The sequence below is a fragment of the Ambystoma mexicanum genome, chromosome 2q (genome assembly GCF_040938575.1).
Source record: "Ambystoma mexicanum isolate Mex_15411 chromosome 2q, UKY_AmexF1_1, whole genome shotgun sequence".
Taxonomy (NCBI): Eukaryota; Metazoa; Chordata; class Amphibia; order Caudata; family Ambystomatidae; genus Ambystoma; species Ambystoma mexicanum.
In genome coordinates, this window is record NC_090924.1 from 1,013,009,001 (window position 1) to 1,013,036,943 (window position 27,943).

Genomic DNA, 27,943 nt, shown 5'->3' on the forward strand with positions numbered 1-27,943 from the left:
TGGATGGGTCAGACGTCTAGCCCTGGATCTGCTGCCGGGGCAGGTCAGTAGCATGCTGTTGTGCATTGATTCAGCAAATGCAGAAATGCCCTTGGTGAGCTCCCTCACACTGTGGCCCACAACAGTAATGGCAGCAGTTGCCATGGACAATTGCCGGCACTGCCAGTCCAAGGAATCCTGCGTGATAAGCCCTGTATGGAGTCAGAGATGGGCTGCAGATGCTGCACCTGCATTTCTGCAATGTTCTAAATGCATACTTGACGCTGTTCTATTGTGTCCAGTCTCCTCCAATCACATCAAGGGAATGCTGAGGCACACTCCAACGGCTATGAGCAGGTCTAGGGCTGAAGCAGGGGGACCTGGACCCCTTGTCCCCTGCGTCAAGTAGTCCAACGGCATCATCGTCGCTCCTTGTGTCTGCGTCAGGCTGCTGATGGCATCGGATGGATGCCTAAGGTGATGAGGCAGAGTCAAGGGGCAAATGGGTGGGTGCGGGTGTTGAGGCATGGGTGGCAGTGACTGCATGTAGCTTATCACAAATCTACACAGGGGCCGGCTATAGAGTGGTGGTTTGCAGCTGCCAGGGTGCTGCATTTGCAGCTGTTCTGTTATATTCAATGTGTATAGCACCTACTGCCATTGGGATTGCCTCAAAGCGCCGTGGAGATGAAAGCCCTTCGGAGGCCCATAGTCCAAGATGCAAGTTGTGAAGGGAGGATTCTAAAATACATGTGTGCATTTTTAGCCAAACTGTAGGTAAGGAGTGGCTAGGTCCCTAATAGCAGCCCATAGATATCCGATGAGGATAGTGCCGTGATAGACTGACGGGGCAGGGGAGTCAAGGAGACTTATTATGTGAACAGCTTTGACCGAATGTCATCATGGGACTCAGCTGGATTCTATTGGAAGTGGTGATGTGGGTTTATGGTGGTGGTGATCTGTATTCTATTGGAGCTGTGTGTGCTGTGCTGCCATCAGGTAGTGTGGCAGCAGTGGCATATGCACTGCTGGTGGAGGGCCGCTTGCCACACTTGTCGCAACAGTTGCAGTGTGTCTACATGGCATGGCTGCAATTTCTCTGCTGTGACCTAGACGAGGTGTGTCGCTCCTGCTCATCCTTCTGCTCTTGAGATGGCTGAACACTACAGGGGTGGAGGTTAAGGTCCTTTCTGCACCGGATGTGCCCTGCGATGTTGATGACCTGCATCTTCTCCCAGAGTCGATTGTGAACCTGTTGGGTGGACAATGACATGCCGTCAGTCCTCATGTTATGTTATGTTAGGTTACTTGCCATTTATATAGCACTCTATAAATCATTGGAATGACCTCAAAGCGCCAGTAGGTTGAACACCCTCGGGAACCGTAGTTCTGGTCGGTAGAGAGAGATAGTGTCGTAAGGGTGCACCAGATATGTGTGCAGCTGATGTAATTGACGAAAGGTAGATGCTGTTAGGTGTGTTATATTTAGGGTAGGCCATCTCTATCATGTGCTATTTATACGTGGGCCCTTTGGGCTGTTAAAATATGCAAGACATCCCCACTCCTGTAATTCCACACTTGGTCTCTTCCCCAAGTTATGACTGTGTTTTGGTTATCCTGTATATTCCCCCCACCCCTTTAGGCTGCCCCATCTTCCCGTGCTCACTCCCACAAGTTGTAGGTCCGACCCCCTACATGGCGCTGGTTCAGCACCTTCAATACAGTTGCATGGGGTCAAATGCACATTTCCCCTACAGTGCATGTATATTTGCGTAGTCTCACACCTTTCCTTACACAAGCATGTAGTAGCAGTGATGTTGCACACATTGCCATTTGGTTGTCCAGTCCCTTGTCCATTGGGACCACCTATACTGGGAGACACATGTATGGTGTGGATTTAACCAGTGCACTCTCATGAGAGAATCAACATTACTCACCAGCATCGCCTTGGCTGCTGGATCCAATTCCAGTACTTGCAAAACCCAAAATCCCTTCCATGAGGACGACGCTACTGGTTTTCTCCTCCCATGGTGTCAGGGCTAGGGGCTCCATTGTGCTGCTTCCGGTGGCATATGTCTCCCACCAGGAGTCTGCAGACTTTTGAACTTCAGGTCGTTCCAGTGTTTGTGGCAGTCATCACCATCACGTGGGATGTGCCCACTGCCACTATCTTGTCCCTTATCAAGGCCCAGATGGCAGCATTCCTCTGGGCAGATGTCATTCTTTTCCTTCCCCCACATTATAATCAAAGACCTGCAGCTCTGCCTCTGTACATTTCTACTTCTGCGGCATCATATGTGATATTTTTGCAATGGCTCGGTCCTGAGACACTTTTACAGCAACTCGGGTATTTGGATGGCAATAGGAAATGGGAAATTAAGGGCGGATTGGATTTTTAAAGATGACTGCAGATGAGGACCGCTGGCGGAAATAGTGCCGATTGGCCCAGCGGCAACGGTAATTCCGCTAATGCATAGCTCAATTAACATCCGAAGTTGCTTTCCTACTTTAATTCTGCCAGACGGAATTACCATTACCGCCAATGCTCTGGGCGCGCTCCCTTCACTTTGTAATGCAGCCGTAATTAGGCCGGACTCTACTGCAGTAACGGTAATTCCATGCAGCAGTATTAACGCCTTACCCACAGCCCAACTCGTAATGAGGCCCATTATATTTCATTTTGTTGTAGCTGTGCATTTAAAACAAAAATGGTAAGTTAACAGTAACAATGCAAATTTTAAAATACAAAAATAAAAAACTCATCAGGAATCTAAAACAAATTGCAAGCCTAGACAATCTAGCAATAGCTAATTCGGACAGTGTTCAAAACAGGTCATTTTGTTGGGGTGAACCTCTATCCGCAGGTTGGAACACCAACATACTTGCAGGCCACCATAAATGTCATCCTGGCTTCAAGTGGGAACAAGTAAATAAAGACAGGGCTGATATGATAAGATTGCACGCTCATGGTGTCAGTCTGAGCACAACATTAGGCTCAGCTTTAGGTGGAGCCAGGTGCAGTGCTGCATTCAGGTTATTCACGATTTCTAGCTGTCTGTAAAATATTGCCCTAAAAAAATAAAAAATTAAAATAAAAAAAATCTATGGCTGATTATTGTGCCACTGCTCTCAAATGCACACAGAAACTAATGAACATTCTCTCTGTGAATACCAACTGTTAAGATAGATTTCCAAAATCAACCCTGGGGGGAGGATTTTGGCAGGTCACCATATTATGGTGAATAGAGAGATACAGAAGGGGTAATTCAGAGAATTTCACGCACAAGTGGTGCATGCGGATGGCGCACAGTGTGCGCATGCGAATGTCTGCGCCAGCCGCGTGCGCTAAAATCGATTTCCACGCACAGCGTATTCATGGATTTTAGCCTCCAAAAACAGCCGTGGCGCAGAGTGGCGCAGAAACCCTGCAGCAGCGCCAGTTACGCCCCCAAGAACGCCCTTGCGCAAGGAAAAGCTATCAAAATCCCCAATCCAGCGCAAAGGGCTGCGCTAACCCTGGACCAGTTTACAGGGCTGCCAAACAGCAAACGGTAAGCGGGGAACGTGTATTACTGGGCTTCGCGTGAAGTTTCACACGCGAAAGGGCCTGTGCCAGTGGCGTACATGTATAACTGAGGTTCGCGGGAAGTTTCAGACGCGATTGGAGCAGGGTACGTGTATTTCGGGGGTGCGTGGGAAGTTTCACACGCGATAGGCCCTGTGCGAGCGGGGTACGTGTAATACTGGGGTTCGTGGGACGTTTCACACGCGATTTCAGCGGGGTACGTGTATTTCGGGGGTGCGCGGGGAGTCCTACACGTGAATTGGCAGTGTGGGTCCTCCCAGGTGTTCCCTCTACACCCTCCATGGCCCTTGCAGGCTGCCCACACCACAGGGGACTACCCTGCACCCCTGGTCATGTCCTGCAGGCAGCCCATCCACCATGGGCATGCCCCCCAGCCAAGCCACATGTCAGCTTGCACTACTGATCACCAACGCATGTCCCCCTGCACCCCCACCCCCCAGCAGTGCAGGGCACCTGCCAGCAGGCCCCCACTCATGTCCCCCTGCCCCCAGGTCATGACGATCCTCAATCATGGCCCTTATGGCCAGCCTCCCCAGCCCAAAGACCCAACCACGTATTGCATCCGACCACATAGAAAAGGCAATTACATGATACAACCCCAATGGCAAGTATGTAAATGAACACATGTCCGAGACACACACACACACACACACACACACACACACACACACACACCATCATGACATGCATGAAACCAATGAGATGATACCACACATAGAAGTATGAAGAAATAAATGTATTAAACACATGAATGTAATCAAAATCCAACACACAACAATGTGAAAAATAAAAGAAAAGCTACATGTCCGTAAAAGAATAAAAAACAAGAAATCATAATCCAAAGAAATCCAAAAGAAATGGTGTCAAGGTCACAGTCCAACAAAGCAAATCCAAGGGAAAAAAGAAAGTGAAAACCATTGCTCCATGGTGAAAATAAAAAAAAGAATAATCAAATGGTGAACTATGTACAGATGAACAATACAGGGTCCATGAGCCCAACTGATGAAATTAAACCTATCAAAAATACTAACTAATAAAAAACTATATACAAAAACGTGGTGCATTGTCCAAGCGCAACCAAAATAAAGAAAAAACGAAAGGAAACCCAACACTATCTAACTATATACAACGGCGGCGGGCAAGTCTAGCGGCTCACTCTGTGGTGTCCCGGGCCAGGGCATCATCGAACTCCATGTCTATTTGCCAGAGGCGGACCTCTGTCCTGGCCCCGAGGTCTCGCAGGGAGGCACTCATGGCCTGTTCCAACTCCCTGCGAGTTGCCTCGAGGCACTCTGCCCGCCTCAAAGCCCGACGCATGGAAAACTCCGCCCTGACCATCGTGAGCCGCGCCTCTTCCGCCCGCCGCCGCTCGGCACCTAGCTGCTGGCCCAACCGGTGCCACACGGAAGACACTCCCATTCCTGAGTTCTCCTGCCCTCTGGCCGATGCCTGCCCCTCCGATGTTGATGGCCCCGAGCCATCATTGCTCCCACCTAGAGCCTGCTGCTGTCCATGTGCCGTGTCTGATGGTGCCTGCACATCCTCCATCAGCTGGTCTCCAGTTGTGGTGTCCACCACTGCTGGGCCGCTGACTCCCGACTGTGGCAGGGATGCGAGCTCCACCAAGCTGGCTGTGTTGGTTGGGCCAGGTCCACAGGGGGCCCTGGTGGAATCTGGGCCAGAAGACGGTGTGGAAAACGTCTGGCGCATAGTCTCCACAGAGGAGGAGAGGTCCGCCAGAGTGCGCGACACGTAGGAAACCACCAACCAGGGCCCCTTCCTGTCATGATGCCCGCTCCCGGGGAGCCGGTTCAAGCCCCGCGTCCCCGAAAGTGGACATCCAGTCCCCAAGGAAGGACCCAGCAACCCCATATAGGGGCCCTTTGGACAGTGTCCTGGCGCCTATGGCGCCAGGCTCATTATGGCAGTGCTTGGGTGCACTTATCTGATGCAGACCATGCTGCAGGATCCCGGCCTCCTTGAGGCCTGAAAGGAACTACTTTACCTGTGGGACTAATTTACCATCCGGGCGTGGTCGGGGAAGGATACATACCCGATTGGACGAAGGATACATACCTGGAACTTCTTCCAAGGCTATTTAAACCCCACCCGAACAGCCACACGTGCTTCGCGTTGTTCTGCATCTAGCAGCTGGACGCTCACCGTGTCTGCTCCTGCATCCTGATTTCTGCCACGCCTGCCAGCATCCTGGATCACCTGCAAAGGAAGAGAAGAAGAGGACAGAAGAAGGAAAAGTCCTTACCTGCTAAATCCGCATCCCGGAGACATCTCGCCGACAATCCTGAAAAGGAAGACTTATTTAAAAGCTCATCGCGTCGATCGCTGCAGCGCCGCATTCCACTCACCTTTACAGGGCACCTCCATGTTCAGCAGCGATCATCCGGATTCGCAGTCATGCCCCAGAGCCTAGGGAGAAAAAGACCAGAACAAAAGGTGAGAGAGAGGAGGGAATAAGGAAAGCTAAATCTCCATGTTAAGACTTACCTGTTAATTCATTCCCTCTTCATTTCGGGTCCGCGCCGCATCCTGCCATTTCCGGACCCCGGCCACTAAGGGGAAAAAAAAAAGACATCAGCGTTAATGAGCGAATGAAAAGACATTACCAAAAAAACGCTCATTAAAGACTTACCTGATTTCTACAAGGATTTCACCTCTCATCTCGGGTCGATGCCTGTTCCCCGGCATTCCGTATCCCGGCCCCTTTGGGGAAAAAGACACTAGCATTAGTACATTAATGCATGGACACAAGGGGAACCTCTTCTCAAAAAAACTTACTTGGAAGCCAAGCAAGTTTGGTTCTCACCAACCCGAAAATCCAGTGAAGTAACTGGATACCAACGCGCCCCTGCATCAGAAGCAGGATGGAGAGCTTGTTCTTCCAGACCCTAAGAAGGATACTTCTGCGAGCCAGACAAGCCAGATTTGGGGGCCCGGTCCAGTACGTCTTCCGAACCCTGCACATCACCTTAGAAGAGGTCACAGCAGCGTGAACCAGACCAGCGCCTCCGTGGGAGTCAGGTGAGCGTTACACTTCCCAGCAGTGCCACGTCACGACGCTGCTCTCCGTGATGTCGTGCGTTCTCCGCCCAGGAAGAACGCACGTCATTACGAATGACACGGGTGCGCAACACGACACCAACCAGGACGGAGCCCATACGTTCGTGGGACCCCTCGTCCGCAGGTAGTGGAGAGGCAGATGACATGGCACTCTCCCCTACCTGCGGACGGGCCTGGGACGGGGCCTCCCTGCTGGTGCAGTCACAGGGTCAGGGACAGCAACATGCACAGGCCCCTCCACGGTGGCCTGTGCTGCCTCCTGGCCTGCACCACTTGCACCAGTGGTACTACCCCCACCAGGCCCCATGTGCGGCTCAGTAGCGGGCTCCTCCTCCTCTGTGGAGACCACCAACCTGGAATTCTCCACACCATCTTCCGCCATTGGAAGCCCCTGTGGGGGTTCACCCGGTCCTTCCGCCACAGACAGTGTGGCAGATGCAGCAGCAGCCCCCTCGCTCCCGGATGATGGTAATTCCTGGGAGGGTGGCTGGGCCTTGCATCGCCGCCCAGTGGAGGCATCCCCGCCGCTTGGCTCCACAGCGCTGTCTCCGCCCTCTTCTTCACTTGACGCTGCGTAGAGGGAGACATAGAATACAATCATCAGGGTACAGTACAAAATACCCTAGACAAGAAGCAATAACACATGAGTGGCACTGTCAAATGTCACTTCCATCCTGTCATTCCACAACACATGGGTGAATGCACACAACACACATGCAGAAACAGTCCCGGCGCCTGCAATCAACATCAACATCCATGTCGAAGTGCCCCTGTAAACCAAGATGTTGCCTTCAAAGTCACATGCATCCATGGCGTTTCAAAGTCACACACACACACACACTTCTCAGGCACACAAACACACATGTGCACCATACATGTACATGACATCAGCACCCATTCCTCACCCCCCCCCCCTTCATGTCCAGGAACAGAGACAGCCATGCTTTCATGTGTGCATTCCGCATAGAGCTCCCCATGTTGCATTAAAACACATGCACCAACCATGTGGTTCACACATCTGGTCTCACATGCATGACCATGATGTCCCTGCACACACACATCCATACATGGCCTATGTCACACATACAGGCAAGCATCAGACTACCAGCACACTGCAACATGCCCTGTCTCACACAGCAATGCTTGGCCACTTACCGCTCAACTCCAGACGGGTCTGCCTCCGAAGAATCTGGGCATGGAGCGCTGGGCCTACGCTTTCCAGGACCCTCATCTGGATGTTACTCATGCGTGCCCGGCCCCCCTCCGCGAGGCGCCGGCCTTGTGGAGGGTCCTCCCAGCGCTTCTTGACATGATATAAGTCACGGACTGCCACCCCCTCTCCGTTGATGGCAGTCACGATGTCCATCCAGATCCTGGTCCGTCCTTCATTGTCGGCGCACGAACTTCCAAAGAGGGCATCATACTGCCCCAGGACTTGCTCCACCAGGACACAAACTTCGGTGGCAGTGAAGCTGGTGGCCCTCTGCCTCTCTGGCTGGGGGTTGTCAGTGCTGCCAGATGGTGTTGTGCCGGACATGGCAACCCCAGAGGCAGGAGTGGCTGGGCAACTGGGTCCTGGGTCTGGGCTGTGGAGCGATGGAATCCCAGTCGGGAGTCTTCGGTTCCAGCAGGGGTGGTCACAGCAACTACACCCCTGGCTGACGTACAGGCAGAAAATGGCAGGGCACGTGGGCAGCAGGCAGTCAGGCAGCAGCAGGTGGCAGGTGGGAGCGTGCTCGGGGCTCTGGGGGGCAGTAATTCGGCCTTCTGGGCAGGAGCGTGGTCTTCCATGTGTTTTCGCGTGGCCAGCTTGATACGGAGTGATTTGTCACGTGAAAAGATTGCACGTCAGCGTGTAATTCGAGGAAAGGGCCTTAGCACGTCAACACATGCACGCGATTTCATTGGACCAAAGGCCCTTAGCGCGTAAGTTACAAGCACGTGATGACAGAGCACACGTGGAAAAACTACACGTCCGAGTGTCATCGCGTGTAATTGGAGGAAAGGGCCCGCGTACACGCGTATCTGACGTGTACGTGTGGGCCGGTTTAAAAGCTACGTGTAGGACGCCATTTCCTTGTACATGCTTTTCGTGGAGAGCGAGTGGGTGAAATCTGTACTTCTTGTCGGTTCACACGCGATTACTTCACAGCGTTTCTAGTTCGTACTCCGTTACCTCCGACAGCTCTTTTCTGATTTTTTGTTGGGCCCGTTTCCTCAAACAGAGTTCATTTCTCCTTTTGTCCTGTCTCCTCAGACAGTGTACAATTCTTTTGGCGGGGTGTTGCCAACGTGCACACGCGTGTATTTTTCGCATTCTTTTTCCAGGCAGACGGTGAGTTCTGCACGTACTTAGCAACTGTGCTTGCCCCGTGTGTCGCGTTCCCCTTCAGAGGTCATTGTAGGCTACGTGTATTACGCGTACGCTTATTTTTGCGTTTCTGGGTGCCACAGCGTAGTGCGGGTTAATTTATTCACGCACGTGCTCTACAAGGGATTGCGTGCACGTTTATTTTTGATTTTGGGCTGCCTGTGCGTTGCGTGACCCGTCATCTTCCCCCCCCAGGGATCAGAGCGAGCCTTGTTAGAGCACTAGGGTACGAACTCCATCTAGTATCCTACCCCTTTGACCCCCAATTGCCCAGGACAATAGTTTACTACAACTCACATACGCACAACATCAGTGCTATGGTTGGGAGGCGACCAAGCGGTAAGGGAGGCAAAGGTGGGTGGACCTTCAAAAAGGTGGGCGTGGTGGGCACGGTAGGGGATGTGGCTGGGATTTGCAGGGTGCCCCTATACCCCCATGTGTGGAGGAACAATCAGGGACATCCATGCCCCCCCCCATGGTTGAGGGAAACGTGGCTGACACCATTACAGCTTAGCCCCTGTTGGACCAGCCCATTGTGGCACCTGACCTGGCACAAGATGACTCCCAGGCTGACTTCCAGGTCAGCAAGTCTAGGCCACGTGTGGCGGTGCAAGTTGTTGTCACCAAGCCACGTGGATCTGGGGCAGCTACGTCATCTGCTGCCCCAGGTATGCAGGGTGGGGAGGCTGCAGGGGCAGCTGCAGCTCCATCCGCCCCAGCTCCGACTCTCCCAGCCAGGACAGTGTCAGTCCAGGTCCATCAAACTGACGTTCCCCCTGCCAACATTACCCTGCAACCAATGCCTGCATCAAGACCTATGGTCATAGTGCATTCCCACACTCCTACTACCCAGTCCACCGGTGATTCTGCCCCTACTGGCCAGAGCGGCGTAAGCCACTCTGGCTCCGCTCCACCTTTAAAGAAGAGGAAGAAGGGTGCCCTGGCACGATAGGCTGAGATCCCCAGACACGGCTACACACTCCGGCACGTCAAGGAAGCCTTGCTTTAATGATGCGGAACTTGATGCACTTGTGTCCTATGTGTCGGCACATAGCCGTGAAATATTGGTGACTGCAGGGTGCAAGACCACACCTGGTCAACATAGGGCACACTGGCAGACCATCGCGGACCGCATAAGTGCCCTTGGATTTGTGAGGCGCACAGCTGATTGCTACAAGCAGTGGAATGACCTGAAACGCAGAGCAAAGAACAAGCTGGCCTCAAATCATGCCGCTACTCTGGTGACTGGCGGTGGGTCTCCACAAAAGGACAACGAACTCACTGAACAGGAGTCTGTTGCTGGGGCCTTCGTCACAGAGGAACAGATCCAATGTGTGGGAGAACTACCCGATTATGATGCATTGTCCGGTGAGTGCCCATGCATGTGTGTGTAATGCAGGTGTATTTTGTTTGGGTGACGGGTTCTGATCGAGTGCCAGGTGAGGGTGTGTCTGCCTGGGTGGTATGGGTCACCCATGTGCTTCATCCAAAACATTCAGCGGCCTTGGATTTGGGTGTGACAGTATCCCTTCTGCCCACAGTAGTAATTTAGCACAACATTACGTCAGTTGCCCTTGAAGTGGCATCTTGCAACAACATTGTTTGTATTTTTCAGTGTCCGTTCAGGCTGATTGTTTCAATTCTCCCACTTTTGCTACGCATTCCTCAGCCCTATTGTCACATTTGTGACATGCTTCTGTCATTGATGAACCCCACATTGGCCCACATGTGTTACCTTGTTAGGTGAATGATTTGACCATTCAGGCTGATTGAGTATTGGCCTGATCACATACATTTTTGGGGCCTGTTTGAATGTGGAACAGGACAGTTGTTTCCTGTCATGTTGAAGTACACAACCAATGGTTGTGTACATCGGCCTGCAATCACTGTATTTTTGTACAATGAATGTGTTTCAGTGTGTGGCACATGCGTATTTTGTCACACTATGTAGCATTTTTCATCTCATCATGTCCATCTCACATGGATGGCTGACAGTACTCATTCACTGACATATGGATGTACTTGTGGAATGTAACATGGCTATATTGTATAGGGTGGGAGATACGCGGGATCCTTGGGGTACTTCACTTCACAGGTGTTGGGAATGGTTCTAGACACATTCCAGCTGAACACCCAAACGAATAAAAGACAACGACTTCTGTGATGCAGGCAACTTCAGGGCGCCTTTAGGAGGCAAAGAAGATTGATTGCAACAGGAGTCACGCTGGTCAGTGTTAGGGGTCAGAAATGTGAGGTGGTAAGGAATCCATTTTATAAAATAATGAGGGTTTGATAAACACCTCCCTATACCTAACCTAACGAGCATTTTCCTGCCTATGAAATAAACTAAAGGAAAGTCTAATAAATGGAATCTGTCCCTCTCCCTTATACATGCAAACTCATTAAGGTAATTAATGGCAATTCAAATATAACAGAATAACCAGGTCACTCACCGTAGTGACCACCTTACTCCAATTCCATAGGCCCCTTTCCTCCATAGTTATGGACATCTTTGTCCTGTGGGACGGGACCGGGGCACTTTGTAAAAAGCATCCAAAAATGTTGCAAACATTTGTCCTTCCTCTCTTACTTGCGCGGGGGCAACCACGCCCACCTTGGCTTCGCCCCACGCATCGCCCATCAGTCCTTTTCTATCGCCAGGTCTAAGACCTATTAGCAATAACAGAGAAACCTTATTAGAGGGGACGGCGGGCGTATGGAGGAAAGGGGACTATGGACGAGGAGTAAGGTGGTCACTACGCTTAGTAACCTGGTTATACTCCTATGTCCCGTCCCCTTTCCTCCATACTTATGGGAGATTCCCACGCACTCCTTACAGGAACTATGGGTGGATGGAAACACCCCTTACTGAAAAAGGTTCTTCAGCACAGCCTGACCAAACTGAGCATCAGCTCTTGAGTTAATGTCTAGACAATAATGCTTACAAAAAGCAGATGGGGAGGCCCAAGTAGCTGCCCTAGCGATGGTCTCCCAGGGGACATATTTCTGAAAGGCAACCGCGGCTGCCTTACTCCGCACCAGGTGTGCATGAATTCCTTTAGGGGGCTTCAGCCCTTGGACGGTGAAAGACTCCGTAATGCAGGCGGCGATCCACCGAGAAATAGTCGCCTTAGATGCCTGCTTAACCTTTTGGGTTACCAAAGGTCACAAACAGTTGAGAAGAATTCCTAAGCTCGGATGTTCTGTCCAGATAGAAGTTAAGAGCCCTTCTGACATCGAGACAATGCAGAACCCTTTCTGCCTCTGAGAAAGGATTCGGAAAAAAGACCAGCAAGAAGATCGACTGATTCAGATGGAACTCAGCTACCACCTTCGGCAGGAAAGCAGGATTTGTCTGTAGGACCACCTTATCCTTGTGAAAGACCAAGCAGGGATGCTCTACCGACAAGGCCTGGCGCTCACTCACCCGCCTTGCTGACGTAACGGCGACCAAAAACGACACTTTCCAGGATAGGTACTTGAGGTCCACCGTGGCCATTGGTTCGAAAGGTTTATGGCACAACGCCGTCAGGACCACATTTAGATCCCACGTCGGGTGTGGACTAAGAATTTCGTGTCAAGCCTGCAAAATGCCTCTTAACCACTGGGTTACACAGAGAGTAAGAGCATTGGTCCGTAGAAAGGTAAGCAGAAACCGCTGAAAGGTAAGTTCTGCATGACAGAACGTGGACACCCGACTCCGCTAAGAAGGATACAAATGACAGTACCGTGTCAATTGTAGCCCCCTTCGGGTCCAACTGCTTGCTTAAACACAAATGACAGAACCTGAGCCATTTGCTTCTGTACTGGGACCTAGTCGGGGGTTTCCTGGCTGCCTGGATAATACGCATGTTATCCGCAGACAAGTTAAGATGTTCTAAAGACTTGAACTCAGGCACCATGCCGCCAAGCTGAGCAATTGTGGGCAGGGGTGCCACAGCTGCTGTTCCCCCTGGTGAAGAAGATCGGGGGTCACCGGAAGCCTGATCGGTGGATACACCGACAGGTGTTGAAGTTCTGAGAACCAAAACCTGGCCGGCCACCACGGGGCTATGAGTAGGAGAGAACAGTTCACCGAGTTCAATTTGCAAACTGCTCGGTGAACTAGAGGCAGAGGCGGGAAAGCGTAAGCTCTCATGTTGTGCCATGAAATCTCGAGAGCATCCCCCAGAGAGGAGGCCCCCAGCCCCCCTCTGGAGGCATACTGAGGAAGCTTCTTGTTTACCGCCGTAGCGAAGAGGTCCACCTCCGGTGTGCCCCAACACATGAAAATCCATGAGAGAACCTCTGCCTTCAATTCCCACTAGTAGCTGACCATTGAAAGCCGGCTGATGGCATCCGCTGTGACATTCAGCTTGCCCGGGATTTGCACTGCAAGCAGCCAAACACCATGAAGATCAGCCCATTCCCGGATCTGGATGGACAGGTCCACTAGAGGGGGAGACTTGGTTCCCCCTTGTTTGTTGATGTAATACATCGACACCACATTGTCCGTGCGTATACGGACTACCTTGTTGGTAATGATCGGTCTGAGCGCTAGGAAGATCACCAAAAATTGAAGGTTTTAAAACTTTTATCTCTTGTGTCAGTGTCATACTTGTGATACCATGCATCCCTTACATAGCATAGTGAATAAGAGTCAGATGTCCGATGCCAGTTCCTCCAAAGATATTTAATTTTTCTTCTTAAAATGTGTGGGTCTGGAGTGAACCACTCTTTACTTTTTCTCAGTTTTTCTTTTTTTCTGGCAAGAGTCATGGGAGCTAGTTTGTCCAGCACTTTAACAGTATGCAGCTCCAGATTGAGCAATAATTCATTAGGGTAATTTGGGGAGGGCTGTATCTAAAACTGCTGGTTAGAGGTAAACTCCTAGCAATGGCGCTGTGACAGCTTTGCAATCTCTAGTTGGCAGTGTGTTGTCCCGTCGAGTTGTGCACTTGTCCATACCACCAATTGGGATTAAAAAGAGAATTCCTTTGTGGTCCAATCAGGAAAAGGCAATAGATTGTTCAATCCTAATTTCCTTGGGTCATGTGAAAATGTGATTCGAAGTGTGAGTGGGGTAATTCATTAGGGCAGATAGACCAAAGTCCTGGAGAGATATATTGAGCTGGTCTACTGTCTGGTTCTGATTATCTTCTGTCCAAAGTCACCCATAATCATTAACTTATAGTTTTTTATAAATCAGTCTGGGATCATTTCAGCTTGTTCTTCCACAAAATTAGATTTTTACCCTGAGGCCTGTAAATTAGCAGGGTTGTTATATGTTCTGTTGGTGACAGATGCAGTTGTATGGCAAGTGATCCCATAGAGACTGTGCTTGGTAAAGTTATCAGAGATGTTTTAGTGTGCGACTATAGTGAATCCCAAGGCATCCTCCAACTGTGTTCAGTCGTGGTTTTGAGAGCCATTTATGTGTGTGGGGGGGGGGGGTCATGTCGGCCAGGAAAATTATATTCTCTTCTTGGAGGCAAGATTCCGTTATCAGGAAATCTAGTTTGTAATTGATTATTGCATAATGAATAAGCAGTCTGTTTTTCACCACAGATCTTGTATTAAGCAATATACCCTTCAAATAGGGGCTTTTGCCGCAGGGAGTTGCCCAACACTTTTCAGCTAAGAATGGCATTTTCCTCACAAAAATATGTATTCAGAGGTAGTGTGTGGTATAGATGATTTACTTACAAATGTTCAATCACCTTATCATCCGTTGGTTGCAACTATTCCCATTTTGAATGCTGTGTCCCCCTGCTGTGACATTCTGGCAGAGAATGATGGAATGCATAATCAACTGCCATGATATTATAGGAAGGTGATATGCTATTTTCTCTCTGGCAGTTATTTTTACTTTCAACTATGGGGTACTGTGGGATGAGGTTCAAGGAAACATTTAATTTTTTTTTTTACCATTCCCTCATGCCTCCACTCTCCAACCCTTGCAATGTAGGCAAAGGGGTGGAAAGGGATACACAGGTGACACGCACAACATAAGATGATAGATGGGTAGGCTTCAGCTACTGTGTGTATTCCACCTCCGAGGTGTCACACCCACCTTCGATAGAAGAGGTTCCCATAGATGACAGATACCCATCTAGTTATTTGTGATATATTTGGAGGGCCCTTGCGCATGGGAAAGCACAACTAACTATGAAGCAGCTGCTTGTTTTTCAGAAGTCAACATCTGACAGATTTACTTGAAATGAAGAAAAGAAAAGAACTACATTTGTGAAGATTGTGTATACTGGGAGTCTTTTGTGTGAAGAAACTAACCTGTCAAGATCACCCTTTTTCTCCACCGATTCTTCAGGTAGCAATACTTCACCCTCTTCTGGGATTGGTCTCAACCCATGAGGTCTGGCTGGCCTTAGTACTGCATCTCAGATTTGGGAGCATAGGAAAGATGTCCCCCTTTTTTCTGCTTTTTTTCACGCTTATCTCTGCAACTCATTTTTTATGTACTGCCCTGGTAGACCGCAAAGGTTACCAGGATTGGGGTACCTATTTTACCCCTTTTCTTGTCCACAGCAAGACACCTCAAAGCTGCAGTGTTCAGTGCAGTATGGTGACAGTGTTCTACTTATTATATGGTGGCACTTTCGTTATGCCATTTTCTACCACAGAGTATCCTTTTGTTCATTTTCTACCACAGGGTATCCTTTTGTCTTTTTACAGTAACAAAAATGCCTACCTGGCTGTTGTAAGCCCTGCACTACAAACCACTAGCTTTGGTAGTAGTCTTCCTAAACTTTGTAAGCGAAAATGACCATACATGGTCATTCACCTTGGAGAGCTCTGCACTGGGCCCACAAAGATTCCTCTGAATGAATGCAATCCAGTTTGGGCTGGTTAATGATCTCCCAGACACTTTAATCCACATTCCTTTGTGTGTGGGACAGAGTGAACAGAGGGTGGCTGGACATACCCGATTGAATCGTTGCCAAACCTTTGAATGGTGCATTGCAGGTGATTGAAGAGCTGCGGTAAGCCTCAGCCCTGTGGATGTGTATATCTGTGGTGACCCTGAGCCATTCTTTAGTCAGCCAGTAGATTTCATCTTGAGGAAGCGAGATAACAAAGGGATGCAGAGGACTCTGCTGGAAGCTGTGCAGAAGGTACCTTCCTGGAGGACTTTAGAAAAATTGCTTAACAATGGGGCTTAGAGAATATGTGCAATAAAACAGTGTGTTGGCATAATGTGTGAAGGTTCAGGTCATGGAGCAAGCGGTTTAGAAAATTGCCTCACACTTGAGCCGGTACATGTGACCATAAGGGGGCAATATGCTGTCAACTAGTGTGACTAGTGTTTGCAGGGATTGGAGCATTTGATGAGGCCACAATTGTGCCTGAGGTGGAGAGTCAGTGCGAGGTTGAGGCTTGGGCTTGGACTCAAAATGGCAGTTCTTGATTTGGTTAAATTTTCTTCATACTGGAGGCCCCTTGACAGAGCAGTCCGATTCAGAGAACTCTTGTAGGACTTTGAACTCATTTCCAATATGATGTTGAGTTGGCTCAGGGGACTTCCAGATTTTACAGAGGAGACACTGCCAACACAGACAGCAGCTCAGAGACACATGCATTGAAGGGTCACTTCCTCTGACCTGTACTTAGGCATGCTCTCAAAGGCAGGTACTATGGTCAACCATGGTGCTGCAGTCTACGCTGCTGATGTCAAACAAGTAGTTGTCAAAGGAGCTGTTTGAGTCTAAAGAAAGTACTATGCTAACCACCCACAATTGGTCTGTTTTTGCCCATCTGTACCATCTGATGATGGAAGCAATGGATGTACATAAAGCTAATCTCGATGGTAGAAACAGGCGTCCCCATTTTTAGATATTCACCAAAATGGAAATTCAAATCCTGTGTGACATCACCCCCTTCCCAGTTCTTCCTGTTTGCATGGATAGTATAGTTGATGTATGCACTGCAGGCAATGAGAAGCTAGTGGATAAGGCCTTCTGACAAGGGTCTAAACGCCATGTGCCAGGCCTTGCTGCCACATGTCAATGGTGGCTTTGTGGCTCGAACATCATGCGTGGACCACCCCCCACACAATATAGGTCCCATTTTATGGGTCAGAGTTGGTATTAAGGAACTGCATGGAGATGGGTCAGGGGTACACTTCCTCTTGGGCACTTCAACTGCTTCACTCACAGGTGTCTAAGCAACTCTTCCATTTCCGATCCACGAAAATGTTGCAGCCATGAAGTGCAAACCTAGTCCCTTGGTTTGGACGTGTCAGGGGCGTGACCTGCAGAAGGTGGTGGTTGCATTGTTCTCGAGATGGTGTCGCCTGACAGACTTCACCTGGAAAATGAGGTTGACCTCATGCAGGGGTAAAGAGTGCATGTTGCAAGCTCCTAGCCAAGCTACCAGCCAGGCATAGAAAGCCATTCACACAATTCTCCACATACACAAATCACACCATTTCTTACTGAGAGTCAATCATAACTACCCAATATCTAGTGGCAAGTGCTCATTTTGGGGCCTGATCTCAGTGTAATCACACCAGTACAGAAAGACATTCGTTGTTAATGGTACAGTAGTGACCAGACATTTGTAACTACTGCTAATTTATGGGCTGCAGCTCCCACATTTTCAGAGCATTGTCAAATAAACCCTTGGCCAAAGTGTCCATAAATCACAGTAGAATTTTTAATGCCTGTAAAGAGATTTCACATGCCAACCAATATGAGCTATGAAAAAAGGAATATAAGTTGAGGGAACAAAACAATAGATATTTTAGAATTGATACTATTTTTTTTTTTTTTTTTTTTTGTATTTAATCAACAGATTTTTACAAAAATGATTTTTTTGTCGTAAAATTCGCATAAAGCTGGTGCTGTCGCTAAAAGTGTTGCTTTAAAATGTTGCTTAAAATGTGCCGTCCTCGCGGACTATGCCCGTGGCAGATTTAGTGATTCTAGTATTTTGTACGTAGCTATCTGCCATTTTGTCTTGTCTCCTCCCATTAAGCGAGCCCAACAAGTGTCTTCGTCAGCTATAGTAAAGTCCGAAAAAATATGTCTCAGGTAACGGCTTCTTACTTGTTGGTTTGCAGCACATTTTAGCAATAAATGACGTATTGACTCTATTTCTTGTATATTGCAAAAACGACAGAAATTGGATTCAGTTTTGCCTCTTATTGCCAAGATCTCGCTTGTTGGCAAGAGATTGAGGCGAGCACGTAGTAACATGTCTCTCCCCTTCCTACAAGGGAATTTTTTGATGAATTCTTGTAGTTCGTTTAGTCTTTTTACGTTTGGAGGCAGATGTGCGGTTAACTTGTTTTTTTCTGCAATTTCCAGAGTTCGTATCCAATCGTATTCTCTTAGTTTTTTAAGGACTAATTTCGGGTTGGTGGTTAGTGTTTCTTCGTTCTCCTGAATTTGTTCCAACACCTGGATGTTGTCGTTTTTCCATTTCATTAGGCTTCCAGTATTGGTTCGTTCGAGTTCCTGATTTATCAAATTGTAAATTGATGGAGGCTCCGCCATCCGGCATTTCCTATAAAGCATCAATTTTGCCTGTTCAACAGAGCTTTTAAGGGACGGCAAGCTGAGCTCTTTACGAATCGAGGCACCTGATGTTGAGTTAGGCAGCATGAGGACTTTTCTCCAAAACTTTGACTCCATTTTTGTCCAGATATCTAAAGGCAGGTTTATCATGGCATCGCCTCCATATGATAGAGTTGGCATAACTTTTTTCTTGTAAAATTCTCGCACTGGTATCAGCGAGTATCTGCCAAACTTTCTATCTATTGCCCTGGCTTGGGCTGCCATTAGGTTTACTTTCGTTGTTAGTGCTATTTGCATGGCTTTGTCTTGTTTTGTACTGTCTAATGTGACTCCTAGGTATTTAAAGACCAAGACTGTATCAATTGGTTCGCCCTCCAGATTTAAGCTCGGTCCTTTGCTTTTTCTAGTCGCCTTCCCGAATCTCAGCAATTTGGTTTTTTTGATGTTGATTTCTAGCCGGTTTTCTTGCATATACTTCTGCAGACTTGCCATTTGTCGCTGTAGTCCCACGGGAGTGTGGTCCAAAAGTACTAGGTCGTCCGCATATAAGAGCCTCGTTATTGGTGTTTTACAAATTTTCGGTGGAAAAGATCGTATAGTTGTGTCTGAGCCATTTATATCACCAATAAATGCTAAGAATAAGGCCGGGGCCAGTGGGCACCCCTGTTTCACACCTCTAGCTGTTGGTATCTGGTTTGATAATAAGCCATTTTGGTCCAAACGGATCCGCATGCTGGTGTCTGTGTATAGTGCCTTAATTGGGTTCAGCAAGGTTGCAGGACAGTCCCATTCCTCCAGTTTAGACCAGAGCCTTGCCCTGTCTATACGATCAAAGGCCTGGGTCAGGTCGATGAAAGCCACAAAGATGCTAGGGCCCCCTTCCAGGACTTTATTTTTCAGGACAGAAAGGAGTAGAATATTGGCCGTCGTGCCCATGTTTTTCTTAAATCCCGTTTGAAATGGGTCTTCACAAGGAGCTTTTGCTGCCCATCGCTTAAAGTGGTCTAGTAACATTGCTCCAAACACTTTCCCTATGACATCGAGGAGCGCAATTGGTCTATAGTTCATTGGATTCTTTTTGTCACCTTTTTTGAAAATGGGTACCACTGTTGCTGATTTCCAGGACGACGGTATAGTTCTCAAATCCGCACATTTTCTGAAGATTTTACTCAGAAGACTTGCCCACTCTTCGGGATTTGTTTTTAAGTCCACATTTGTGACCCCGTCGGGCCCCGGGGCTCTTGAGTTCTTTAGACTTGATATCTTTAGTCGGATCTCCTCGGAGTCGTCTACTTTTAGCCATGGGCCTTGCTCGTGTCCAACGGGTTCGCTAGAGGGTTTCGTTGGAGCCAAGTACATTGTTTCAAAGTGTTTTACCCATGTTGTTTCTCCCACCTCATTTATTAATGATTTTTCTTGAACGTCCGTCGTGGCTCTCAAGGTGCTCCAAAATTCTCTTGTGTTTCTCCCACTAATCATTTTCAAGATGTTTTCCGAGTCTTGTTGGTAGAGTTTTAACCTGTGTTCTCTAACCCAGGCTTTGTAGTGCTTTGCTGCCGCCGCTGCTTCTTCGTATGCTGCCGGTGTATCATTAATTTTTGCTCTTCGTTGGATTTTGCGAAGGATGCGGCGTTTCTCCACCAAAGGTTTATCGAACACATGTTTTGGTGGGTTTTGTATTGACTGCTAAAGTTTTCTGAGCCTTGAAATTAAACAGCAAGGCTTTTCAGGCAGAGGCTCAATAATGCAAATTCAGAGTATTGAAGCAAGAGTAAGACATAGTTAGAAATAAAGATCATGTCGCTATTATATCGCCAGGTTCCTTTACACCTGGATGTTTAGAAACCTGGATACACTTTGAAGGAACCCAAAATACGATGGTGCTAAAATGAAAAGTAGTAAATGGAGCTAATATGAATTTTAAAATATTTCTGCACCCTCCTTTATGTAGGACATTCTATCCCACTGTGAAATACACTCTACAAACCCTCCTGCACACTGTGTGCACCCCGCCCTGTTCCGCCTCCCCCGACCCCCATCAAGCTCACCCATGCATCTTTCTTTCTATTTTGCCCAGGTTTATCTTTCCTGCCTTTACTTGATGAATCCCAGTCTTACGTTGTTGTAAATATAGCCCAGAAACGATTCACTCTTGATAATGGCCTCACTTAGTTTCAGAAATGCTCAAGCCCACCCAGACCTCGATAATGGCCAGTTTTGTTTTTAAACGTTCACACTCGGCTCTTGTTTTTTCCACACCGCTTGTCAATGATGCTCAAACTCTCAACCATTGCTAATGCCGAGACAAACTGCTTTTGTTAATGCTCATACTCGCAATGCCGAGACTCCAGCGTAGACAGAACTGCACGGAAATGTTCAGAATTTGCTGTGGAGTACTGTATAATCTGAACAAAACACATTAATCGGCAGCTATGCATCAGTCATAAAAACAGAACAGTCACCCAATTGTACATTCAGAAAAAAACATTAGTAAAAGGGGAATACAGGAAACACCACTGAAAGGAAATTTCATAAACGTGCAGCAGAACATGAAAACATTGTCAACAATTTAGTTGTAAAAAGCTATAAGATCCCTTTGTACATTTGACCGCTTTGTAAATTGCTCAATTTATTTTAAACTTAGCTTCATAATTAATTTGTAAAGATAAAATGAAACGCTTACTAAATACAGTAAAGCAACCCGTATTACTACTGAACCACTTATCTGTTCCTCTGCATGCAAACAGTGATTGGCGTCAGTTGTAATTAGTGTAAAGGATTCTCAGACTGTGTGTGCTAGGGGTGCAACTTCTACAAAATGGTCTCTTTTATAGATTTAAATGCTTTGACTAATCCTTGTATTCAGGCTGGGAATCTTTCGAAAATGGATATAATGCAAACGTTAAAAGCAAGCGGAAACAGCAAATACACCTAATTTTGAGTGGCTTGCCTTGCAACAAATGAGGTGCATAGGTGAACTTCTCTGTTCATTGAGGTTATTTTTAGATTATTTACTGCACGTTTTGAAGAGAATACTCTGCACACTGTCCTATGGCATTTCAATTAGTTGAATCTCTCGTACAGCTACAGAAGCTTTTGTACTAGTTTCTGAAAGACTGTAGATTAGTTTTATATTTTGAGGGTGTTTGCTACCAGGGATGGCCTCCTTTTGAGGGTGAGATAGCCCAGCCAGGCTCCTGGCAGGGTTCCTTGGACGCATATGGGGGTTTTGTGGGTTGCGAGTAAAAGAAGAAAACTGCCTTGGCCGTCCCCATTTCTGAAGCCCCAGACCCAAGAAAACTCAAATTAAAGTAAATCCTTCTCAAATCCTGTTAGACATGTGGACTTAAGAACATTTACATGGAGGGCAAGAATGTTCTACACCTGCTGTCACACCACACAGTGAAGGTATGAAGAATGAGAAAATGTGGCACCTTCAATGCCAAGACTCGGAGAGAAGCATAGGCACCACATTTGGCTGGCTTTTTGAGAGAGTATATCCAGACAGAAGCAAAATCTACAACAGATCTGAAGATTGGTGGCCATCTTAAACCGGAATATCACCACTGGGTGCTATTGGTGCTAAGGAACATTTTGCATAACTCAAGATAAGGCTTTACTGTGCGCCCATACGTCATCACAGGGTACACATACATTAAACAGACCCATTTTGGGAGGTTAACGTTACAGGACTGTACAAAGGTTACACAATGACATTTAATTTTCTAAAACTGGACATGCCTTGCTTTCATGCATCAAGAGATTAGATTGTCTACATTTTGAAAACTTACCCTGTGCGAGATTGTCCAACTTTATCACAAAGATCCAAAATGAGGCCCCAATCCTCTGCGGTATTCATCTCACTGGTGGCTTTCTCTGTGATGTATACAAAGAAAGTTAAAACAATATTAAAAAGAAAATACCAAGTATAAACAAAACAAATCTACGATTAACAAGATCTTTTATGCTTACAGTTGCACCGTTACAAATTGTCAAAACAGTGGAAAAATTACTGTATTCATGTTTCATTTGCTCCATGCACTGTGCGGCCTCTTTCACTTAAACACAGTCTATTCTGCACAAGCATGCAAAAATGACAATACATGTCAGGCCTCAAAATGTGTTGCACTTGCCCCTAGCAAATGGCAATTGATTATTGGCGAGTATAGCATTCTGTGTGCATGTGGAAAACTGAGGGGGGAGGGGGGCGGGGGGGAGTTACTTTTAGGCCTCACTAGTAGCTTGTAAATTAAAAATTTCACACCAGAGTCATTTCATTGCACTTTCAAAATGTTTAATGAAAAAGTGTTTCAGGCTCCTATAGTACATATTACAAAAAAATAATTACCGAGTGAAGTTGTACTTACTTGTGGTTGACCCGTAAAATCATCTATAAGTAATAATGGTTCAATTGAAAACAATGACAACAGCTAAACGTTGGGGGTGCGGGGTCTCGCAAAGCAGTTCACTCAAATAATAGCATGCATTGTCAAGCCAAACTAAACTGTGCGGCATGCCAGTGAATATCGATCCCTAATAAGTATTGAGGCTGCACGGAGCGCCGACTCCAATGCGTTCATGAAATCTCTATCCAATACTGCAGAGCGGCTCGAAGAAAGTGATTAGATCCAAATGTAAAGGGGGTACCTATATTTGCAATGTATAAATGTGGCAGAGTACTAAAGTATCTAAGGTGTAACCCTCCCTATGTCTATTGCAGAGAGGTAGTCTTTATATTCATATTACCAGCTGATGTACAGTGTAGTGTGACGTGGTCTGGGTCATGACTCTGTCTCCTGAGTGCAGGAGAGCCCTCTTGAACCTGGGGCAGGATGCTCACTAGGAAAAAAGCCAGCGCTAACCATTTCCCAGGTGCGGGATGTGGGCCGATGGATCCCCAGTCCCTGAAAGAAAAAGGAAGAAGGAAAAAAGAAGAAAAAAAAATGCCACAAATGTCACCACTGGTACTGTTATGTCCCAAAGCCTCCCAGTCAATTATCTGCCCCTTGGTCCCTCTTTTCTGTTGCAGTAGTCCAGCTACCATGGTACATCAGGGAGCAAAACATACAAACCCCATCCTGAGGCTAGGATAACGAAATAGAGAACAGCCAAGAGATGGACAATTTCTCCACCAACTAGAAATGAAACACCCAACATAAACCTGCCAACGCCAGATGAACCCCAGGCAAATGGGTATCACTACATGTTATCCCCACCAAAAATATTGCCGTATATATGGTCGTCTAGAACGGCCATAGGCGATATTTTTGGTGTGCGGGGGGGTAATTTTTTGAATTTTATTTTGAGAGAGGGGATTGAGGGGGTGTCCCCTGCTCCTTTAAAAATAATGCAGGGTTTGCGGGTGTCCTCCGCAGGTTCCATGCCTTAATATCGCCGCAAAAATATGGCAATATGTTAGTATGCCGATATTTTTGCGGGGATATTTACATATAGAACCGGAAAATGGGGGTTTAGCAGGAAAAGAACTGGAACTGACGAGTGCAAGGGGACAGGAGAGACACAGAAACCCTTCTCAAACCGAATTGGTGCCAAATCACCATTTCCTTCTCACTTCCATTTCTAAGGCAGCCGGGAGCGGGAGGAGTGTCAGGACCGGAGCATAAAACTCTGGACCAGTAGTTAAGTGGGGAGGAAGAGGGCGTTAAGGGGTGGGGTTGGTTATGGGGATTGGGAGGCAACAGAGAGAGGCTTCCCGTTGCCTCCCCACATTCAGAAAATAATAAAATATATATGGCGCCACACGGAGAAGTGCATAGAGTGGCTGGAACAGCGGACAGACAATGTACATTCTCGCCTGTTGTTCCAGCCACCTGGTTGGCTAATGGCAATTCCCCGGCTGTGAACATGTTCATAGTTGGTTCTGGGGCATTTTTCACATATGAACTTCAAAAATAAAATAAAAAAGAACTTAATTCCATTTTTCTGGAGCAGTCATCATTCAGATTGTCCCTTTGGAAAACAGCCTCCCAATTTATGACAACAAAACCAGTTTGTTGCTAAGAGGACTTTCGGAGAATGAGGGTAAATAGTGGAGTGGTTGCAGAAGGATGTACTGATAGATCAGAATGTCATCTACATATAAGTGGAAGATATGGGTGACTATAGGAGCAAGCAACAGAGGCCACGTATTCTATCAATGTGTGGATCAGAAGGTAATGAAGGCAGGAGATGTAAAGGAAGATCAGGGAAGGTGTGTGTGTGTGTGTGTGAGAATGTGCTAGAACTTCTGACCATATTGGACTGTCTGGACACAAATACGGATTGACGTCCAGGAAAAAGCAATTCCACCTATGAAACCCATGGTCACTACAAAAACGTACACCTGTAACATAATGCAGGTACTGTTCGTGGTACTGTTTTTGCCTCATACAAAGCAATGTCAGCTTCAGGGGGGACCTGGGTCCAGACATGTTAAGATTAAAAAACATAAAACCACTTGCATTTAAATATTGTCTTACCCACACAAAAACAGCATCAGTCACTAGACATGCTATAGCAACTGATTACATAGCAGAAGGAACTTTGTTTGCATTGGAATTTTAAATCAATGCATGATTTTAAGCGTATTCACAGATATGTCTGTCAATCAGTATCTCATATCATTGTATGTCTCAATTACCAATAATTTTCTTTTTTACCAACAATTCTCTTTGTATTCAAGAGCAAGTCATTTAATTAGTAAGAAGTGAAAAACAGAAACTGACAGACAAGCATGAATGCTTGAGCACCATACATATATACATATATAAAAGGTTGCAAAATATAAAACGTAATAACAGGATGTAAACAGTAAAACACAATGTCACAGTGTATTACCAATGTGAAGCAAGAGAATTCACACTCGGGGGTCGATATGAAGATTAGATAAGCAGGAGTTACCATGGCAGGAAAAGGAGCTAACACATAGCTGCAAATTTAATTTCCACATAATATGGAAATCTATAATTGTGTCCATTGTTTATGACCCCTTATGCTTTAATTGACATATAGGAGGTATTCATGTTCGTTTTGTCCCAAACGCAGATTTCCATTCACATAAATGTGTTTGTTCGGCATTGGTTGGGCTGGGGACACAAAAGTAGATCCTGGGGTCCATTTCAATCAAACTAACCAAGCTCATAAAGGCTATAGGCAGGGGCTAGATGCCTCCCAGCGCCCTCCCCCCCTCAATTTCTAACCCTGCACACTTCACAATCAAAAGGGCAAATAAATCAGCCCAATAAAAGCTTTTCCCTAGTTGGGAACACACAGAATGTGAAATACAATGTTATTAGCTTATTCTCAAGAGGGTGCATTGGGCTTATTCTCAAGAGGGTCAACATAGAAAAACAAAATTATATTAATATAAATATACCCATAAAGGCTTTTACAACCATTTTGGTTTAAAATTTCAGATTAGTCTGAATCAGACTTTGGATTCTATTAAAATAACGCTCAAGACATCACTCAATATTAATCCTTGCATAACTTGAAGTGAGTGGTGAGCTCCAAGATTGCAATATACTGAAAAGGAAACAATCAAATATTTGTTGTAATAATACAGGCCTATTGGTACAGCTATATTTTTTTTAAATATATACAGGATCTAACAAATGTGTGGTCCTGAGGCAGTCGGTTAATTAATTCCACACCAAACATTTATTTTTACAATCAACCCTCTTGAGAATAAGTGAATAGACTAGCCCCTCTTGAGATTACGCCAATACAACTACCTGACTGTGTGTTTCCATGTAGGGAAAAGTTGGATTGGGCTGAATTATTTGCCCTTTTGACTGGAAATATTGATTCATATGCTTTACTACACTATGTGACAGTGTGCTGTACTGTTTACATCATGTTATTACGTTTATGATCTGTTTTCCAACCTTTAAAAAGAAACTTATCTGGTCAAAAAGAAAATTATTGGTAATGGAGATGTACCAGGTTATGTGATATTGATTGCCTTGATTGACACATTTGTGGATGTGAATAAGCTTTAAATCATTTATTGAACTGCAATTCCGGCGGGAACAAATCTTCTGCGATGCATTTAATTCCCCAGTTCCCTCTTGACTAGGGGGATTTCCGTTCCGTGGGTGTGTAATATGTACACCATTGGTGTTTTGATTCTCTGTATGAAAACAAGCAGCGATCACGCTGCGAAACGTGTCGTACGAGCGTTCGCCTTTTTTGTAATATTTTTTAATGGTTTAATAATTAAATAAAATTGGATATTGTGAGGTACTGACCGAGCCAGGCTGGTTTTTGGGTTTTGGCGTAGCACAAAGGACTGTGCAGATCGATTGGAGTGCGAACCCTCCAGGGGTGCTGGAAGCCCGTTTTTCCCCCTTTTTCAACCGTTGTTAAAGGGACATTATGGCTACAGGTTAACTGATGTTAATTCAAGCTTCAGAAACCTGGAGGCAGCAGCTTCCCACACCCTATCAGTCTCCTTAAGGTCAGAAACCTCCTTCTGGACTTTCAGTAAACACCTGAAAACGTGTCTCTTATCACAAGAACTACTAAAATAACCTTCTTTCAGAAACCTACTCTTTCATAACAACTACATGTATACTGAAACGTATGTTTAGCGAGGGATACGTTTTTCCGCTGTACACGCGCAACCTATAATACATGAACAGTATTATCAAGAACTGCTGAGTATCATTGTAACCTCTATTCTGCACTTGCATAACCTGTTAAACTTCTATGCAACCTTGTAACCTTTATCCTCCTTATGCTATTACGCAACCCTGGAACTTGGATGCTTCGATTTGTCAAGAACAGCGCCTAGATGCCTATGGGTTAAGTGCGCTATACAAATGTCAAAATAAAGTAAAACCGAAAAAAACAGAAATTAGCCAGTTATGGTAAGCTAAGCAACAAGGGACAAGAGTTGACAAGTGCCTGACATCTAGACAGAATATCGAAGATCATCAAGCGCCACACTCCGATGGAGTAATGAATGTTAGCAGGCATCACACCTAGACATAATTGCAAGGACAGCAATGCCAAATAACCAATCCACTAACAATTTCATTCCTCTGCATACACCTCTCAAACTCTAACCAAACACAACCACAAGCCTAAAACGCAACAATCCGCACAAACTTCACTACACTGCAACAACAAAACAAACCCCACATAGACTTGCACCACAGCACACGACGACTACCGACCGTAAAACACCCCAAACCCAGCCAACGGACCCACTGGGCTGAGGCTGCCAACAGCACATCACTGCTCTCTTGCACTTTTCCAGCTTTTTCCCCACTAACTCAGCACCCACCCCCCCTCCCTCCCTCTTTCAGAGCCGCCAGAGCGCCAGGGGACCACTCTGGTGGTGATAGTGCACAGTACAAATATCGTTTAACATTAACATAACCTGCGTCACCACCGTGCACTGCTAAGACT

General features: G+C 46.6%; 1 protein-coding gene across 6 annotated transcripts in view; it reads right to left on the reverse strand.

The window, feature by feature from the left end:
• STAM (signal transducing adaptor molecule) overlaps window positions 1–27,943 on the reverse strand; it is an 876,495-nt gene that overhangs the window by 728,390 nt on the left and 120,162 nt on the right. For all 6 annotated transcript variants that reach the window (XM_069648340.1, XM_069648344.1, XM_069648342.1 and 3 more), the window contains exon 2: window positions 22,321–22,405. In XM_069648340.1, coding sequence (XP_069504441.1) covers window positions 22,321–22,405 — 85 coding nt within the window. The remainder of the gene's footprint in view (window positions 1–22,320; window positions 22,406–27,943) is intronic.